At 46.6% G+C, this 20,187-nt stretch overlaps 1 protein-coding gene across 1 annotated transcript in view; it reads left to right on the forward strand.

Moving 5' to 3' along the window:
• Positions 1 to 20,187, forward strand: part of LOC147709124 (uncharacterized) — a 3,078,084-nt gene that overhangs the window by 483,087 nt on the left and 2,574,810 nt on the right. Inside the window, exon 6 of the mRNA XM_086927727.1 lies at positions 18,545 to 18,604. Coding sequence (XP_086783853.1) covers positions 18,545 to 18,604 — 60 coding nt within the window. The remainder of the gene's footprint in view (positions 1 to 18,544; positions 18,605 to 20,187) is intronic.

Consider the following 20,187-nt stretch of genomic DNA (forward strand, 5'->3'; position numbering starts at 1 on the left):
TCTGAATGAACATATTGACTACCTTTGGACTAAAAACACATATATAATTTTATTTTTATTTTGAACTGCTAACTTGCAACGGAAAACATATGCCATGTAAAACCATTTCTGGTTACTTTCCTAGATGGTTAGGAGAGTTTGAGGGAGTATTGTTATAAAGAAAATACTATATGATGCTTGTTCCCTGCACTTGTGTTTTTAACATGGTTCTCTCCTGTTCGCCCAGGATTCTCTCTAATTTCCAACTGGACTGGGATATTCTTTTGCCCCGTTTTCTTTCCTGTTTGTGAAAGGTTTTGGGGTGTTGAAAATTAGTTGGTTGAAAATCTGTTCGCCTCATTAACGATGCCTCTGAGGACTTACATGCTGCTATTTACATATTTATCAGGTGAACGTGGCTGGTTATAATTTCTTGGAAGCTACAAAGGTTGCAAACTAACATCTTGTTAATTAGGGTCAGATCAGTGGTCAAAGTAGGCGTGATCGAAGGAGCACGATGTGCTCAGACTTTAAACAATTTTTTTTAAACACATTTTATTGGGTTTTACAATGAAACAAGGCTGTTGCGGCCTCCATAGTAAAGCAGCATGTAATGAGGAACATATCCTTTAGAAACAGAAAAATAATCAAACTGGCACATTCCCTCCCTGACACCCCCCCTCCCCACCCCAGAACCATGGAAAGTCTTCAGTAGTTCCTCATGGCAAAAATATTTAAACAGAAGGTCAATGACCCTAGATGGTATCCCCATACGTTCGTATCTCAGTGTCTAGTTGAGCATCTATTGTGTTTGCTGGGGCCAGGACTAAACCTTTGTATTCGGCCCAGCGTTGCCATATCTTTGCATGCTTGTGAGGACAGCCCCTTGCCTGGAATACCAATATTTCAAGACCCATACAGTGGACCAAGCCTCTTTTCCATTCACCAATGGATGGTGAAGAGCTAGCTTTCCACAATTTGGCAATGTCTATTTCGGCCAATGTGAGCACTATGAACAGCAAGTGCCGTTTATAGATGTTCCGGCCAATGCCATCTGTGCTATGGAGAAGGATTAGTTTGGGATCTAGTGGTATTTCCCAGGAAAGAACCCTCAGCAAGGCAGGAAGCCCTGCAAGTATGAAAAATCCCACACTGTGTGTATGAAGGTACCCTCGTCTATTCTACACCTAAGGCAGGTAGGAGATTCAATCACACCCATGCGCCACAAGCATTGTCTGGTGTAATAAGCTTTATAGAGATATTTGAATCGAATCAGGCAAAGGCGCGAGGAGGTAACAGTCTCGTGCGGGGACCCCAGGGCTTCCGTCCAGTCATCAAAGTCAACCTCACCGATGTCTCCCTGCCCTGATGACCGGAGAGCAAGCACATTTGTGGTGCTGTGTTTGATCAGGTCGCACATTAATAATTTGCCCCCCAGATGGCTAAATTCCAGCAGCTGTTGAAGGTCTCGTAAGTAAGGGGATAAAGTGTGACAGAGCTGAAAATACATATAGAACTGGCTGCAATGAAGCTGGAACTCAGAATGCAGTTCCTGAAAGACTGGACACTTTATTACATTGCTCAGTGTGAACACCCCATGTCATCCCACTTCCCATATCCCCCCAAAAGGGCAACCTGGTGAAGTAGAGTACCCTGCAGAGTACCGTGCCACAAGAGAGTCTCACGTGTCCCCTACCATCCATCCATCTGTGAGTACGCTGCCACAGAGATATAATGACCTGTCTTGCAGGGGGAAGGAAGCCAAGTCCTACCACGCTGTACAAAAGATCCAAGAGTGGGGTGTGGTCCATCACCCACATTTCTGTAGCAAATGCTGGGTCGTCTTGAGAACCATACCACCAATCATTACTGATTAGGAGATGTGAAGCCTCATGGTAAGATTGTACATTGGCTCCTCCGATACCTCCACAATAAGTAGACTGAAAACATATGCGAAGAGCTATGCGTGTTGCGCCACACCCATAGAAACTGATTTAACACCGTGTTAATCTTTTTGAACCAGGAAATTGGCATAATGTGTGGGTGAATCACAGTTGTAGTTGATAGAGCACACATGAGAGTGAAATCATTTTAAAAAGCTCTGATCCACCAAGCAGGATCAGCGGGAGCTGGGGACCTGGCCCCACCTTCAGCCCTAAGACGCATCAATATTGGATTGATATTGCGGGACCATGACGTCGCTGGATCAGGGGAGATAAAGACCCCAAGGCATTTGATGCCATGTTTAGCCAGTCAGACCAGCAGCCCATTCCATATTATTCTCCGAGCCACCTACAGGGAACACTGCTGACTTCCCCATATTCATGTGTAGCCCAAACGTCTGGCTAAAACCTGATCTATATAATTCAAGGCTAGAGTGCAGCAGATCTGTAAAGAAAAACAGAACATCATCCGTGTATAGCGCGATTCTATCAGACAGTCCCGATGACCACTCAAAGCTGTGCACCTGAGCTTCCACCTTGCCCATGCAGCCAACAGCTCCATGGCCAGGACAAACAGCAGGGGGCACAGCAGGCACCCCTGTCTCGTGCCCTGAAGAACCCGGAAGGGCACCGACACCTCATTTGCAACCTTGACCCTGGCAGACAGATCTGTATATTAAAGGCGGACATACGAAAGGAACCGTGTGACAAAATTCATGTTCTGGAATAGGACAAACAGGGATTCCCAGCTGACCGAATTAAAAGCTTTATCAATATCAGCTAAAAGTATGGCAGTCGAACCACCCAAGCTGTTGGACAGGGCCAGGACGTTGTGGACCCGCCGGATATTGTGGTGTGCAGCTCTGTATGGCATGAATCCCGCCTGGTCCGAGTGTAACAGATCCTGCATATGTCCCATGAGTCTGTTGGTGAGAGTCTTAGCGAGAAGCTTTACCTTAACATTGAGGAGGGAGATAGGGTGATATGAGGAGTGGTCCTCAGGCGCACTGGTCAGCTTAAAAAAGACCACAATTTCGGCATGTTTCCAGTCCAGTGTGGGCACTGAGTCCATCAATGCAGATTGATTGGTGCCCAATAAGTGGCGGCCAAATTGTGGCATATAGGATTTAAGGAATTCACATGGGAAGCCATTATTTCCCAGGGCATTCCCAGTCCGCATCTCCCCCAGCGTGGTGAAGAGTTCCTCCTCTTTCATCGCAGCCTCTGTAACAACCGGATTTTTAGGACAGGCAGCTCACCAACCGTGGCTAACCCAGTCGCCACGTAACGACACTCTTCTCAGGCCACTATTTACAAGATATCTAGAATACTCACCTGAGAAAGTGAAAAGAAGCTATTTACAAGCCTATGTAGTCAAACATACTACTCATATCTAAGGAATTCCATATCTTATCCTATAGTTACCTCACTTTACGCTATATTTATAGTCCCGTAAGACTTTATCTTTATAATCTTTTACGTCACCCGACGATATCTTTTACGTCACCCGACGATATCTTTATAGTCATCCGACTTTTTCTTTTACGTCACCCGACAATATCTTTTACGCCACCCGACGATATCTTTATAGTACTGTATCCCTAACTCTTAAGGCCAATATTATCTACACTTCCCGACGGTATACCTGTTGTCTCCCGGCGGGGTATTTTATGGGGGTCCGCCGGTGCACCTAAGGTGTACTGACGGTATTTACTACTCATAATTTGGATGTACACATAAGAGCTATCTAATTATCTCATTTGGGAGTTATTTCCTGTCAAAACCACCCTGTCTTCCATTTCTCAGTTACCTGTAAGAAGGGAATCACCCATCCTTCCATACGACAGCACCTGGTTAAAAAGAAAGGTTAATCCTGCCATAAAAAACAACACTCAAATATGCTACTGGGGTCCCTTTATTTAACATTAGAATAGAATGACAGAACAAAGAAAACATTATAACAATGATATATGTATATAAGCAACACAGTAGGAAATTATTAATGTAAGTGGAGACCTAAACATAACCTAGGAAGCAAAGAGGAATGAATGATTATATAATAGAAACATTTTAAGAACACCTCACCCTATTAAGAAGGGTCCAACTCTCTGTCCCTCTCTGGTGGAATTAGGACTCTCTCCATCACCATGGCACCACCACCAACGGACCGACATCTGCTGTCTGTTCCTCTCTCTCTGGTGGAATCAGGACTCTCTCTCTCTCCTGCACCATCACCAACATGCTAACTTCACTCCACTGGTTCAACTGCTCCAAAAGCTCCAACTGGCAGCTCCAACTCTTCCATCTGACTGGCAACTGCTTCTTCATTGACTGACAGCTTCACCTACTCAAATCCATCTAACCTCTCTCTTCAGCTCCATCTGATCTCTCCACTGCTGTAAACCATCTGACCACTCTCTTCAGATCCAAAAACCATCTGACAACTCTGCTCTTCTGTTCTCTGATAATATGGGAGGCTCTCTGCTCATGGAAATTTCCAGCTAGCACCCGGCCTCCCACCGAATTCCTGTGCCAGCTCCAAGGCTCTCTGCGCATCTGCAGTGGCCACTTGCATGTTGCCTCTAGACCCAAGAGACAAACACATTCCTTCGATAAGGGGACGTTCCTCACCGGTTTCTAACTAGTGAAAAACAACTTAACTCTAAACATCACCTTTACCCTGCAAGCGCCTCAGTCAGCAGAGGCAAGACAAAGATGGCTGCTCTCTAGTGTAGGCCTCTAGGCCCGAAAAGAGGCAAAGAAGGCACAGAATCATGCCAAAGCCAATAGGCAAACCCTACAAATAGGCTGAAATAAAGGATTCATAGCAATATATTGAGATGGCATGCCAAAGCCAATAGGCAAACCCTACAAATTGGCTGAAATAAAGGACTCATAACAATATACTGAGATGGCAGTGGACTACTAATCATCACTAATCCAAATAGGGCAAATTATCCTGTCGCTACAGCCTCCAAATGCGAGCATGCAGTGTTCGACAGGGATCATGGAGGTCTGGCCACAACAAACTCCAGAATCTGGTCTTTGGCTATGACATTGCCACGAGCTTACAACTCACCATAGAATGCTTCAGAGCTTTGAGCCACAGCCCAAGGGTGCCACAGGAGCCCCCCTGCCATGTTTCACACCATTGATGTCCAGGAGGCTGTCCAAGAGACCTGACAAAGCCTATGGAACATCTTGCTGGATTGTTTGCCCCATTGGTTGATGCGGCTCTGCGCCGCTTGCCACGCTTCTGTGGCATCATTAAGGGGCAGCTGCTGATATTGCTGCTGGAGTAGGTTGAGCTGATGCTGTATCACTTCACCACCATCCTGCCGACAACGTTCATTCTGGGTGTGCGTCTGGGCCTTAAGGGCAACCAAGGCATGAGTTCTGCGCTTATGTGCACCAGTGCAATAACTTATGTGCACTCCATGTAGGGTTGGTTTGAAAGCCTCGCATAGCATAGCTTCAGAGGATGCTGTATTCTGGTTAATGGTAAAGTATTCTATTATGGACTGGTGTAGCAGCGTTTTATAGGATGGGTTCCGGAGATGCCAATGCGACATGCGCCAGCAAAACGGAGGCGTTCTGGACCAACGTGGAGTCTGAGGGCAATGGGGGAGTGATAAGGCAGTCCCCTAGGTAAAATACCGACTTCTAAGACTCTATGGGAGCAATTTGCAGGAACCAAAAGGTAATCGAGTCTAGAAAAGGAGCCATGCACAGATGAAAAATACATGTAGCCCGCTGCAGTGGGATGATAGGTTGTCCACACATCAATCCATCCCAGTGCGGACAATAATGGGCCTAACTTGGATGTATTGCCTCTATCGCCCTCCCTCCAGCTTGCCTCCTGTCTTCCTTTGTGTCTAAAACATTGTTCCAGTTTCCACCAATCACTGAGAGACCTCTGGGGAGATCTCCCTATATGCCAATTAATTTGTCAAGAAATGTGTGTCCCAATGGTGGGGGCATATATACTTCCCAGTGTGAGCGGTTCTCCATAGAGTGTGCCAGTCATGATAGTACATCTACTGTAGTCATCAGACCATATTCTAGTAAGTTGGAAAGGAACTCTACGGTGGAGTAGAATACCTGTTCCCTCTGAATCCCTCATAAAGCCTGAGTAAAATGCCTTTGTACCCGTAACACGTCTGGCAGGGGACCCTACACCCTAAGAGATGTGTTTTCCTATAATAGGAGAATGTTAGCCCGTAGGCTCCTTATCTGCCTCAGTACTGCGCCTCATTTGATTTTGTCTAGGACCCCAGGTAAATCCCAAGTAATCACCCTCAAGTGGTCTGTCTGACCACTGTGACCTGTATCAGACATTAGCAAACGGATGAATTAACATAAACTTAGATTTAGGGATCTCTGAGGGTACATGTGCCAGGACTGTCCAAAATAAGCACTTAAAAAACCACAACAAACAAAACCCAACAACCCCATCCCCTAATACTTCATGGAACTAGAAGTATCTGTTGCGGATGATGACCTTCCCACACTGCAAAGGGGGCTCAGGAAAGGAGATTGCCAATGAATCCCCGAAACCCCACCCCAACTGAACAATGTGCTAGAGCAACAAAAGTGTAGTACTCTAGGGAGGCAGCCTAAGAGATAGTGCCCAATCTGCAGGAAGAGGTAGACAGTCCTATCATATGGGCATCGTGGAGATGGAGAAACACCTTAGACTGCTTCCTATGTGTTAGTGGCTAGCGGTAATCCTGTGGGCGCTTACTCCTCAATGTGGATCGCGATTGATTGTGATGTTTTGTCGTGGACTTCTTGACTCTGGTCAGAGTCTATGCGAGCAGAGGGTTAGGCCTCATCGAGACTGGTTCATCCGTCCAAGTATATATCTTCTCAGGAGTGTCAAAGAAGAAGGTCTGAAAGCTAAAGACTACCCTGAGACTAGCAGGCTACAGCAGCATATATTGAATTCTGAGCTGTCTTGGCCTCTGTTTTGCTGCCACAAAGGAATGCCACTGCTGTTGGACAATTCTTGTATAGTCCGGGAGTATCATTATTTGATGAGAGTCAAATAGAATCTTCTCTCAATGTCAAGCATGCATGACGATGGTATCTCTGTCTGAGTAACTAAGGAGTCTGGCGATTACTAGTCTGGGCCTGGCGCCTGCAGGGGCTTCTTCTCTAGGGCCCTATGAGCCTGTTCAAACACGAAGCACGTCGAAAGTGAATCTGCTGGCTTGAGGGATCGGAGCCATTGTGTTAGGAAGTCAGTCATAGATGATCTCTCGCAACCCTCCAGGAATCTAGCAAAGCGCAGATTGTTGCGTCGAGTATGGCCCTCCACATCCTCTAAGCATGCTGCCAGTTCAATTGTTACTACCGCCAATTTGTTCATTTTCTGTTGGAGGGTGGACACTGGGTCCTCCACACTCGAGACTCTAGTCTAAGCTGCCATGATGCGATTTACTCCATTTCGGAGATCCTGGCAGAGCAGAGTCACCTCAGATCCCACCGCCCGAATATTGGCATCTAGAATGTCACAGCAACTGTGTTATCTCTGTTAGTAATGCAGCATTATCTGGGCCGGGTTTGGCAACCACGCCCAGGTCCGTCACCACAGAGCCCGAGTTTGTGTTCTTGTCCATGTTGGTCTGCCTGACGGACAATCCTGTGGGTTTGTCTTTGGTCATTCTGCAGAAAGGGGGGTCATCAACATCCAAACATCCAGGTGTCAGGGTAAGTCCTGCATGACCTGCCAAACCCCCTACCGTCTCTCCGAGGTGTGGCACTAGTAGACAGTTACTCCAAAAAAGGACGTGAACTCAGGGTAAGTGTTCGCCCCTAGGCTGCAAGCCGCACCATGACCTTGCCTGACCGTATCCACTACCAGAGAACCCGTTGTAGCGCCACTCCCTCTAACAGGATGTCGCACCAAGAAGCTCCAAGCAGACAGTAGGCTAGAGCCGGCAAGAAGATATGTTATGGTACCTTTAAAGGCTGACTGGTTCTCTCAGAGGGGTCCATCAGCGTTGGCTCCTGCGAGACCTGTACAGGATCAATAATGACCACCATCCAAGGCAGGAAAGGGACCCCTTAGGGACAGGGCCACAAGTCAGAGCACAGTCACCCGATCAATCCAATCACTGGAACATCATCCACCAGGGCCAAGCCATCTATGGTGCATGGCAGGTCACATGTCACACCACGGGGGCCACGGCCGCTCCGCCTCAGGCCGCGAGCCAACCCCATGATCAAAGGTTAGTGTCCCAGCAACTCTTCTCCCATGTTCGGGGGGAGAAAGGAAGTCCCACATTTCTCTGGGGAGACGACCGGGGCCCAAACCACCTACCAGCTGAAAAGATGAAGGCCTATAGGCTCAGGCCAGGTGCGAAGCGGGCAGCGAAAGGCCTCACCATACCCAGAGCAAAGCAAAGCAAAGCAGGCACAGGGATACAGGCTCCGGGCCCTGCCTCCGGCCAGTGCCATCCGCCTCGTCCAGCCCTGCTGGCCCACTACTGAAGAGCATATCAGTCCCCCACCACATTCGTCATCCACTGTTGAGCCTTACAAGCCAGAGGACGGGCCACCCCCACCCTCCTCCTGCCCCGACAGGGCGCAGCAAGGCAGTATAGTGCCAGCTTGCGTTCGGGCACACCTTTTCACCTACTTTGTCAGCCCCGGCGGCCTTTGGCTCTACCGTAGCTAGGCTGCAGTCTTCACCAACCAGATCAGGGCTCGAAAAAGCACCGCACAGGGTGAGACGACATTCTCCACCAACTCCGCCACTCTGAGACCGGTGCTATATGTCTATGTATTGCAGAATCAGGCAGGATTATTGTGGGTAAATTAAGCGCCAGCTGGGAGCTAACTTAATATGTGACCACCATCTTACATGGCAGGCCACACCTCTCATAATTTTTTCATTTAAGGATAAACGTTCTCCTACTTTCTGTGCAGGAAGCCTTCCCAGGACAGGTTCCGAGAGCTGAAATGCTTCAGCTGCAGTATAAGGCAGGAAGTCTCCTGTGCTGTGAAAACAAGGGGCAGATAGCTAAACAAGCCTTCTTACCAAGGGGAGCTGCTGCCTGAAGGAAATGTAGAGGCGCACAACTGGTTAATCTGCAAATGTAAAGGGAACTCAGAAGCCGGTTTTGGCTTTAATTACTGAAATCACTTGACACTTCCAGATGATACAGATTTATTCTTTTTGAGTGGTATTGGAAAGGAGTTACTAGCAGGGCTGTTACGTGTGCGCTTTTTAAAAGGGTGTAACACAGACCCCTGCACTCCTTAAATATTGTCCACTGCTCTAACCAGGATTACATTCTACAGCTGTCTGGTTACAGTCTCAGAATCCTGCAGAACATTAACTGATTAACTTAACTTACATTTATTTTACATTTAAGCTCTGTTCATTTTATATGTACATACCTGAAGATGAAAGACAGAAAAAAGTTGGAGAATATTTAGTTTTTTTAACCACGCCTATCAGTACGACTTAAGCCTACTGACCCATCCCCATTGTGCACAGCATCACAGCTCCCTTACTTTTTTTTATGCTCTACGACTTGTATCTACATCTGGTCACAACATACTGTTTAAAATTTGCAACCTTTATTATTGTGACCAATGTAGTAATTTGTGAAGCGACCTATGTACTAATAGTTTGGTTGATTTGTAATGGGTTGCGATTCGACCTACCTCATTAATATTAATCAGGTAGGTCGCAAATTGCGACCCAGTATAATTCGCAAAAAGAACAATTGACTATCAGACGTGAGTGCAGAACATCCCTTCCGCACGGTCGCTATCAACTCCTGCAGATCAGCTCCCCTCTGTAACAGAAGGGTGATCAGAAGCAATCTAGCGCCTGTACACCTGTCTGCCTCGACTCCCAACACCACCTCCCTTCCCTCCCTGACTGGTCTCTTAATTAACTGCCGATCGGCAGTAAAGCATGTCGCCGATGTCGCTGCTCTCATCCTGAACAATAACTCTGACTTAGCTATTCTTACAGAATCATGGCTAAATGATTCCTCATCCTCATGCCTGGACCTCTTAGTCCCCCCCAACTATAACATTGCTAGGCTAGACTGACAACAAAACAAGAAAGGTGGTGGCATCGCCTGCATCTATCACTCTAACCTCCTTGTCACAGAGCTTCTGGCGGATTCTACTGATTCCTACGAATACCTAAACCTCTTAATTTGCAGTAACACCACCCAACTGTGCAACCTGCACATCTTTTACCACCCCCCAGGCATGAACGACTCCTTCACTGACCACCTCATGGAAATTCTCACAGCAAAGAGTTCCTCCAACGCCAAAGACATTTTCCTCGGCGATTTCAACCTACACTGGAACGATCCCAAGGATCCTCATGTCAACGCCATTAAAGACTTCCTGGCCGATCAAGCCCTGACCCAAGCTTGTTCACTCCAAACCGGTTCGAAAGGGGCCACTCTTGACTGGATCATCTCTAAGGAAGTAACCTTCAAACTTATCTCTATAGACCCCTGTGACTGGTCTGACCACCACTCCATTGCCTTCCTTCTACCTGGCACCCACAAGATAAGGACACCACAACTGGTGCTTCCTAAACGCTGGGTCAGAGACACCAAGAACCTGGGTCACAAGGAACTTAATGTCCGCTGCAAATCTGACCTCCCCCACATATCACATCGGTCAGTGACCTCAATGATCACTACTCTGCAACTATGTAGAACATTCTGGATGACCTAGCCCCTCTTAAACTAAAAATAACTCAAGTCAAAGATAGAAACCCATGGTTCACTGGTTCCCTCAACAATTAGAAGAGATCGCTCCGACAAGCCAATAGAATCTGGAAACTGCCCCCCTCGGCCACTCACCTAAAACTTCTCCGCCAGGCCACAAATAGATACAACAAGAACATCCTCAACTAAAAAAAAGAGTTCTTCAGAGCGGAACTAGGGAATGCCCAGAACAGACCATGCAAACTTTTTGAGCTGGTCAAACACCAATTGAACAAATTGTCCAAAACATCAAAAGAAAACTACAAGTATTTTACAAAAAAAAAAAAGAAAACTACAAGTCTTATCTCATCCGAGGAATTCTCCTCGTTTTTCGTAAACAAAATCAAAACCTTAGGTAACAAACTCTGCCTCACTCCCTCTACCGACCCCAGACCTACCGCCTCCTCCCCCGCGGCCTCTAAAGGTCCTCACCTAAGAATCAAGCACAGTGGACTGATTTCTCATTCTACGACGAAGACTCTGACGCCAAAATCCTTTCCACCTTAAACCCGAACAACCATTTTAACGACCCGCTCCCTTCAAACTGTCTTGTGACCGCCGTCCAATCCATTATTCCTAGCTAGACTGCAATAATTAACCCCTCTCTCTGGCAGGGATCAATCCCTGACTCTCTGACAGCGGGCCAAGTCTTTCCCATTCTGAAAAAGCCGTCGCTGGATCCAGCCTCCCCAGACAATTTCAGACCGAATTCCAACATTCCTCTCTTAGCTAAAGTGTTGGAGAAGTGTGTGCAACTGCAGCTAAGTCACCATATCAACAACTTCCACCTACTCGATGACTGCCAATCTGGTTTACGACCTGGACACAGCACTGAAACCACCATGCTCCACATCGTCGATGATGCCCTATAAGCCCTTGACCAAGACAAAAGCTGTCTCCGAATCCTCCTAGATCTATCCCCGGCCTTCGACACGGTCAACCACGGGAAACTACTTGAATGCCTCAAACTTAGGATGGGATTAGATGACCCGGTCCTTGACTTGTTTAGATCCTTTCTCCAAAACCGATGTCAGAGATTCCTAATCAACGGTAACCTGTCTGCTCCCTCCTTGGTCACGGTTGGAGTCCTTCAAGGATCAACGTTGTCCCCCACCCTTTTCAATCTTTATTTAGAACCCCTTGCCGAAGTCCTTCGCACTGCAAATATCTCCTACCATATGTATGCCGACGACACTCAGATCTACGTAAAAATCTCATCTCTTGAGGAGATTCTCGCCCTGAATGAGGCCCTGAAGCTGACCGTCCAATGGCTCTACTCCAACCAACTCAAACTCAATGCAAAGAAAACAGAGTTCCTTCTAATTTCCCCGCCTAAAACCAACTCTGAGATCCAGACATGGATTAAAGCCATCACAGCCTTAAACTGTCCCCCGACCATTGTGGACTCGGCCAAATCTCTGGGAATAACCTTGGATTACAACTTAAACATGCAAGACCACATCAACTCAATGGATGGCCAAATCTGCCAGATTCCACCTGAGCTACCTATGGAAACTGAAACCCTTCCTTGACGCTCCTGACCTAAAACTTGCAGTCCAAGCACTAGTCATTTCTAGACTGTAATATGGTTGTTCCACCCTCTCTGGTTTACCCAAGATCTCCCTAGCACCATTAAAAGCCTGCCTCAATGCAGCCGCCGGACTACTTACCGGCACAAGGAAATTTGATCACATCACTCCTCATCTGAAAGAGCTGAACTGGCTTCCTCTCGAGGCCAGAATACAACTCAAGCTGGCATGCATCACGCACAAGGCCCTATACTCAAACTGCCCTGCGTATCTTGCACAGAAACTTGTGATATCCGGAGGAAGCATAAACTCGCGTTCGGCCAGTGCCCTTCTACTCCAGCCTGCAAGCTTTCGGGATAAAAAAACCTATAATCGGGCATTCGCTGGAGCTGCACCAAGAATATGTAACTCCTTCCCACCCGCCATCAGAAGAATCTCCTCTCTTGCACGTTTCAAAAAGGAGGCTAAATCCTTCCTCATCGGTAAATTCCTCGGCTAATCCCCGTCCCACAACCACCACAGACTAATGCCTTCCTCCTTCGACCTCGCCCCACCAAGAAACTGGGGGCCTGTCTTCAGCAACTGTAATAATGACTATTCTTGTATACTCCCATCCCTCTTGTATTCAGCACCCCCCTCTCTAATTTACTGTATACTCTTGTGATACCATGCCTCTTGTACGACTCTTTGACTCTGTAAAGCGCTCTGATCAAGTTTGCGCTCTATAAAACACTAAAATAAATAAATTGATGGACAGAATGCAGAACAATGTCATACATTCACCCCAGTACAGAGATCTGGGCCTAAATCCATAGTTTTTTTTGCTCACCATGCCATTCCAGTTTGGACACAGCCATATGCATATCAGTCTTGACCCTGCGGCCAATGGGAACAGGCCAGCCCGAACTGCCAGGCAAGGTCCTCCCTGGACTGGAAACAAGCATCCTAGGACCGGTTTCGGGCTTTCAGTCCTCATCAGCCAGGATAGCTTGACTCCTGTGGCATGGAGAGCACAGGACCAACGTCTAGGCATACCCGTCCCACTTGGGGTGACAAATGCAAAAAGAACAATTGATGGACAGAATGCAGAACAATGTCATACATTCACCCCAGTACAGAGATCTGGGCCTAAATCCATAGTTTTTTTGCTCACCATGCCATTCCAGTTTGGACCCAGCCATATGCAAATCAGTCTTGACCCTGCCCCCAATGGGAACAGTCCAGCCCGAAATCGTAACCATCAAAGTGATGGTGGCCCACTGGGTTGCCACCACATGTTTGTAAATGATAAAGTATTAATGTTTTGCTAGTGGAGTTTGGTAGCAAAACATTAAAACCTACTATTCTGATTCTTTAGAAGGGACGCCCCTTCCAAACCAAATCGGTTTTTGGTAGCAAACCGATATTGCGATTCAGTAACTTGTTCGGGGAATCGACTTGTTTGCAAATGCAAAAAGTTTTAGTACATCTGGGGCCCGATGTAGGTAGCCAAATACCGGTCGGTAACGGCCGAAATTTGGTAATTTCGGCCCTTACCGACCGGAATAAGAGTTTCGAGATGTATGCGGGAAAAAAGTGTCCGAATTGGTAAAAACATGTCGGTAAATACCGATCCAGTATTTCACAATTTGGAATATACCGAATTCATATTTACTGAGTCGGTAAATAAGAAACGTGTATTTTCCGAATCGTAATATACCGAATTCTTATTTACCGAATCGGTAAATCAGAAATGGTAAAAACAGCATATCGAGATGTAGGAAACCCAAAAAATACCGAATACCATGAAAATCGGTATTTAAGAGTCGGTATTTACCACGGAATGAAAGTAGGTGGAAACCAGGTGCAGGATATAAAAGAAGGCCCCAAAATGCAACAGTGCAACCACAATGGCGGCTTTCTACATAATGACAAGGCGGCTACGGATACAGGCAGCAGGAGAGAGGGTCTGGCTAAGGGAGGAGCAGGTGTATAGGCAGAGGATCGCCCTATTCCAACTGACTGAACAAGAGATCCTGCAAAGGTACAGGCTACACCCCAGAACCATCCTGGACTTGATCAGGGACCTCCACCCATATCTGGAACACCCAACCCCAAGAGCACACGTCATCCCACCCCATGCGCAGGTGCTGTGCTGCCTACACCTTCTTGCTTCTGGGAGCTACCAGAATGTGATTGCTGCGGTAGGTGGGGTGTCCCAGAGCTGTCTGTCACGTTTCTTCAGGAAATTCCTTGACGCCATGATGCAGAGGATGGGACACTACATTGAGTTCCCTGACACACCTACTGAACTAGCAAAGACCAAAACCGATTTCTACGAACTTACACACTTCCCGCACATCATAGGCTGTATCGATGGGACGCACATCCCACTATGCCCACCTGCAGCAATAGAACACATTTACAGAAACCGGAAGTCTACGCATTCAATCAATGTGCAGGTGATCTACAACGCTGCCAACATCATTACCGACATTGTTGCCAAATTTCCAGGGAGTACCCACGACTCCTACATCTTCCAGAATAGTGGGATATACACACGCCTTGTTGCTGGTGATTTCGGGGATGGATACCTGCTAGGTAAATTATTTTGAGACCCCCTAATAGTCAATGCAGAAGGATCAATCATGAGTATGTGACTAATCATTATTTCATTTTCCACCCAGGTGACAGTGCATATGCCCTGCGTTCATTTGTCCTCACCCCCTACCTGAATCCATCCACCAGGAGTGAAAGGCGTTACAACGTGGCACACAGAACATCACGTTGCGTGGTGGAACGCACTTTTGGACTGCTTAAAAGCAGATTTCGATGCCTCCATAAGAGTGGAGGTGCACGGCAGTACACACCAATTATCTGTTGCAAAATTATTGCGACCTGCGCCATGCTGCACAATCTTGCCACCAAGGAGGGCACAGAGGTAGAAATCACATATCATGAGGACATAGGTGATGGGACAGAACAAGCCGATAACAATGCAGCAGGAGCAGCGCCAGCAACAGATGGCAGACTGAGACGCGCAAAGTTCACATCACTGTGACCTGTAATGTGTTCAGGATTATTTGTTAATGCCTGCGCTTACGCAATATGGTGTGGGAGCTACGGGGCAGGGGTCAACTTGCACAGTGGTGCCAGGGTCTTCTGCATGGAGCCTGCTGCTCCAACGAACGTCCTGTACAGGCGTGCTGGATCCACTCCTGCTTGTGGACTCCTCTGTGTCCCCGACACACGTGTTACCAGCAGTGGCTGTCTGCTGTGTCAGCAGTACCTCCATAGCAGAGGTCACTCTCCCCATTCCCCTGGACAAGTCACTGCAGCAGTGCTCAATTTCAGTCTGCATGTTCACTGACCGGCGGCATAGCAGGGTGGTTGCAGTTGCCAGCCGTTTGATGGCGTTATTCTGCTGCTTAAGTACGTGCCTATTCCTGCGCCTTTCTGTCTGGTCACTCTCCAGCATGTCACAGAGGGAACCCATGCGCACACCCATTTCCCTCACCCCCTCTGCCATGGACTCCGTTCCTTTTGCCAGGGACTCCATTCCTAGGGCCATGGAGCATATCCCACGATCAATGTTTGACATCCTGCTGTTCAGGATGCGCACCTGTCTGTGCACTGCCATGATCCCTTTGGCCTTCATGCACTGGATCTTCACCATAGTGGTTTCCAAACCAAGAAAGACCCCCTGCATAACCTGCACCTCGTCTCGCTCATGTGCCCTACGACCATGGACACTTGCACGCACAGATCCTGATGACCCCTGTTGCCCTGCGTTGCCAGCCAGTGTTGGAGTCCTGTGTGTGTGAACCTCCACCTCTTCTTCATCAGAGCTTTCTAGGATCCTGAGTGGTGGAACATCCTGCCTCCTTGGCCTCACATGCACAGAGGACCCTGAGGTTGGTGTTGTGGCACCTGCAGGTGCTGCCAGAGTCTGTGTCCCAAACAGCAGGGGTGACAGTGGCTGTGCTGTGGTGTCTTCCTCCAATGCTGTGGGTGCCTGCGCTGTGGAAGTGTCCTCAGGGACAGTGCTGATGTGTCTGAAGGCTTCTCCCTCGCAGCCGTTGCTGGTGCACTCGCCTCCCCTCCTTGCGCTGCACTGCGCAATGACTCTCCTGTGGGCAGACATGGACAATGATCACCTGTGTGTCTTCATTAAACACATTCCTATCACACAATTTCCTACTCCTCAACTGCTTCTGTATGGGGAGTGTGGCATGGCATGCTGAATTCTGTGTTGGCTGCTTTGATGTATGTTCCTATGACTACGACTACCATGATGCATTGGTGGTGAGTACTGACATGTGTTCTGGATTGTGATTCAGTCACCCACATTGGGGAAGGGGCCAGGGAATGGGTGGGGATTCATGTCCATGCATCTTACCTTTCTTTCTTGCAGCTCTGGCTGAGCTGTCAGCATCCCCAATCCCGTGTATGCATTCCGGCACCATGGTGGATTCCAGTTCAGTGGGGCTTGGTGCATGGCTCTTCCCTCCACCTGTGGCTAAGGATCCTTCCACTCTGGGTTGCAATCTTCTTTTTGGTGGTGATCCTCAGATCATACCACCTTTTTTTGATATCTTCAATTTCCCGATGTGTGACCCCCAGGGCATTTACTTTGCTTTGGATCACCAGCCAGGTGTTTCTTTTGACAGACTCTGCTGTCTCCCAAAAAGCTGGCTGTAATGCTGCACTACCTCCTCCACCAGCACCTGGAGCTCAGTTATGCTGAATTTTAGCTTCCGTTTTTCTATCACCTCCATCCTTCTGGCCTTCCTGGGACTCCATGGTGATGCTCTGCTGGGCTCAGTGCAGCCTACTCCTCTGTCTTCTCTCCAGCTCTCCAAACAGTTCTGTAGCTCTGCACCTGCATGGGTGTGGCCACCTCCAGGTACTGGGGTGTGGTACTTGCATATGATTGGTTGATTTCTCAGTTGCTTTGTTGTGGGGTGTGGTGGGTGTCCCTGATTGGTTAACTGGCTCACATGTCTCCTATTCGAATTTTCGAGATCGGATTTTACCGATTCGGTAAATACCGAATCGGTAATCTCCGCATCGGTAATTTCCGATTCGGTATCTCCCATTCATTCCTATGGGCCTGGAGGCCCATAGGGTTGAATGGGTGATACCGAATTGGATATTACCGATTCGGAGATTACCGATTCGGTATTTACCGAGTGTGGATTCCGATTGTTACCAATTCGGAATTTTTTTCCAATTTTTTTTTTCCTACATTCAGTTTTCCGATTCATAAATACCGATTCGGTATGAATCGGTATTTAAGAACCGGAAAATGAACTTACCTACATCGGGTCCCTGGTCCTTAGTGAAGTATATTTACAAATATTAGTGCAGCCATAGTCCCTCTAGAGCAAAAATACCTTTGTGAACTGGGTCCTCAGCACTAAGGGCCAGATAAACAGAGCTTTTTAATGGTTGCAAATCCTTCAACTCACTAAATCAGAGGGTTTGCAACTAGTAACAAGCTTTGTCTAATGTACCAAACAAATTTTACTGGTCTATAAAGGATTACTAACTATTAATATGGGTTTAGAAATGGTTACGGGTTATCAATTTGGAATTTGGCGTTTTTTGAGTGTGCTTTGTTAATTGTGATTCGTTACTATATGTAACAGTGGATTGTACCATAATTCTGGTCGCAAATCACTGATCAGTTACCATCTCCTAAATGTAGGTGGTAACTGATTGGTAAAGGAGAAGGGGTCCTCTTTAACCCCTTTCTCCTTCGAAGCATATTGGCAGCTTCAGGGGAAGTAGGCAGTGGTTTGCACAATTAGATATAGTTTACAAAACGTTGGGCAAATTACCACCACTTTTTGCGACCTCTATTTACTTCTGGCCCTTTGTGTCAACCAGTATTTTGCAGGTAAAACTGGTTGTAGTTAGTATCCATAGTATAATGAAAGAAAATTGTGGTGGCCTACGGATGTTAGCCCTATGCCGGGACAGAGTAGAAATCAAAATTGGGTCTGAAAACAATGGTCATACTAGGCCCACACTACAGGAGGAAATGACTGGAATAGGGACTGGGAGCTATGTTGGTTGTCTCATGGCAACCTATCCAGCTCTGAAAGCAGCCCTCTAGCCTACTGGGAAAATGCGAGAAGGGCTAAACCAGCCTTCAAGCTATTTAACAATTCTTCTTTTTCCTTTAGAGTGGAATAAGGAGTACAATCAATTAATGTTGGCCGAAATATAATTTTCAGTTTACGGTGCTAGGGAGGCCCTCTAATAATCGTGCATATCATTTTTGGAACCAAACTAAAGCATAACTAAAAATAAAAGTACAAAACCAAATATGTAATCATATTTTATTTATACATTGTAGAAACTGAAGATTGCAGAGAACGAATTCAAGATCTGATAGCAGCTTCTGTTCAGGAAGGAGGTAATGGTTTGTTATGAGTAGGTTACCATACACTGGCCCAACTCTGGGCTTGGAAAAAAATCAAAATGATTGTTATTATTCTTATTCTAGCAAAAACAGAGGAAGGAGGTAATGGTTTGTTATGAGTAGTTTACCATACACTGGCCCAACTCTGGGCTTGGAAAAAAATCAAAATGATTGTTATTATTCTTATTCTAGCAAAAACAGAGGAAGGAGGTAATGGTTTGTTATGAGTAGTTTACCATACACTGGCCCAACTCTGGGCTTGGAAAAAAATCAAAACGATTGTTATTATTCTTATTCTAGCAAAAACAGAGACTAGTAGTGGTCTATAATCAATGAAGACTGAGTAAGTAGACAGAAGCAAGCACAGAAGTGTTAGACAACTGATGTTTGCACATGAAAGGAAATGAATCCCATCAGCCCACCCATATGGCGGAGCCTCATCATCTGGGATTATGATAGGTCAAGGTCCAGATAAGGAGACACACCTGATGATATTGTGTGTATTCTCTCCCATTCTCCAAGACCTCCAGTGATGGATCCGACCCAGAATGCTGTGTAAGGGTATGATGGTGTGGGACAGTAAATTGCAGTGAAGAAAAATGGTGTGAACAAAAATGTGCTACTTAAAATTGGCTACCATGATATAAGGAAAGCTTTATTGGGGATAAATCATGGTGTCAAGATTAAAAAGGAAATGAAGTGTATGGCAGCTTGAAATAATAACTGCCCTAAACAGATGGTATCATGGTCAACATGTTTCTACGGTGCAGGGGCATCTCCCCCACTAGGCTTTCATCAGGACCAAAGTAGAAATACACTACTGCAATAAGGGCACAATAAGTTGAATTCTGTTACCAAAAAATGCTGGATACTCTACCGTCCGCGAACTACTTTCTGCGTCGGTAGTCCCAGGAATTTTAAAGGATTCTTTCCTAAAAGAAATTCAAAGACACATAGAAATTTCCATACAGCCACTGTGTCTAACACAAAAAATATATCATGCTTGCTGTCGAAGAACATTTTTATTAACTTCGAAGTCAACCTTAGCAGGGATACTAATAAAGAACCAGATTAAAATATTCTTGGGAGTGAACCTCACCTCTCCTGGCCACTGCTCAGGAAATTGAGGCCCGCTCTGTAGTAATGGAAAATCATAATTAACAGGTATAAGGGTTATCCTATAGAAGTGAAACCCATCGGGTAAGTGTCCATTACATATGCGCCCACAAAGGGCACTAAAAACTTTGGTATTAAATCACTTCATTAACAGAGATGGCAAAATACTGATAGGCTGTTCACGAGTCAAAAACACATAATATGTGCACGAGTGCAACCCTGCCACAGTTCTTGAAATCAAGGGTTTGTCTCTGGTCGTGCAGTAACTAAAAATGAGAAATCACTATCGTAAGTGGACTCCTATTAGATGGGTAAAACAGAGTAGCCTCCAAAGGGAGGATGCACTCATGGATTGGTCCAAATCTTAAAACGGACATTCTAATTGGTCCTTGGTCCAATCTTGAACTCCGGTCCATAATCTGACCCAATCAACAGCCGGTTTTCAAAACAAACTGAGAGAC

This window comes from Lissotriton vulgaris, chromosome 6, assembly GCF_964263255.1.
Source record: "Lissotriton vulgaris chromosome 6, aLisVul1.2, whole genome shotgun sequence".
Lineage (NCBI taxonomy): Eukaryota > Metazoa > Chordata > Amphibia > Caudata > Salamandridae > Lissotriton > Lissotriton vulgaris.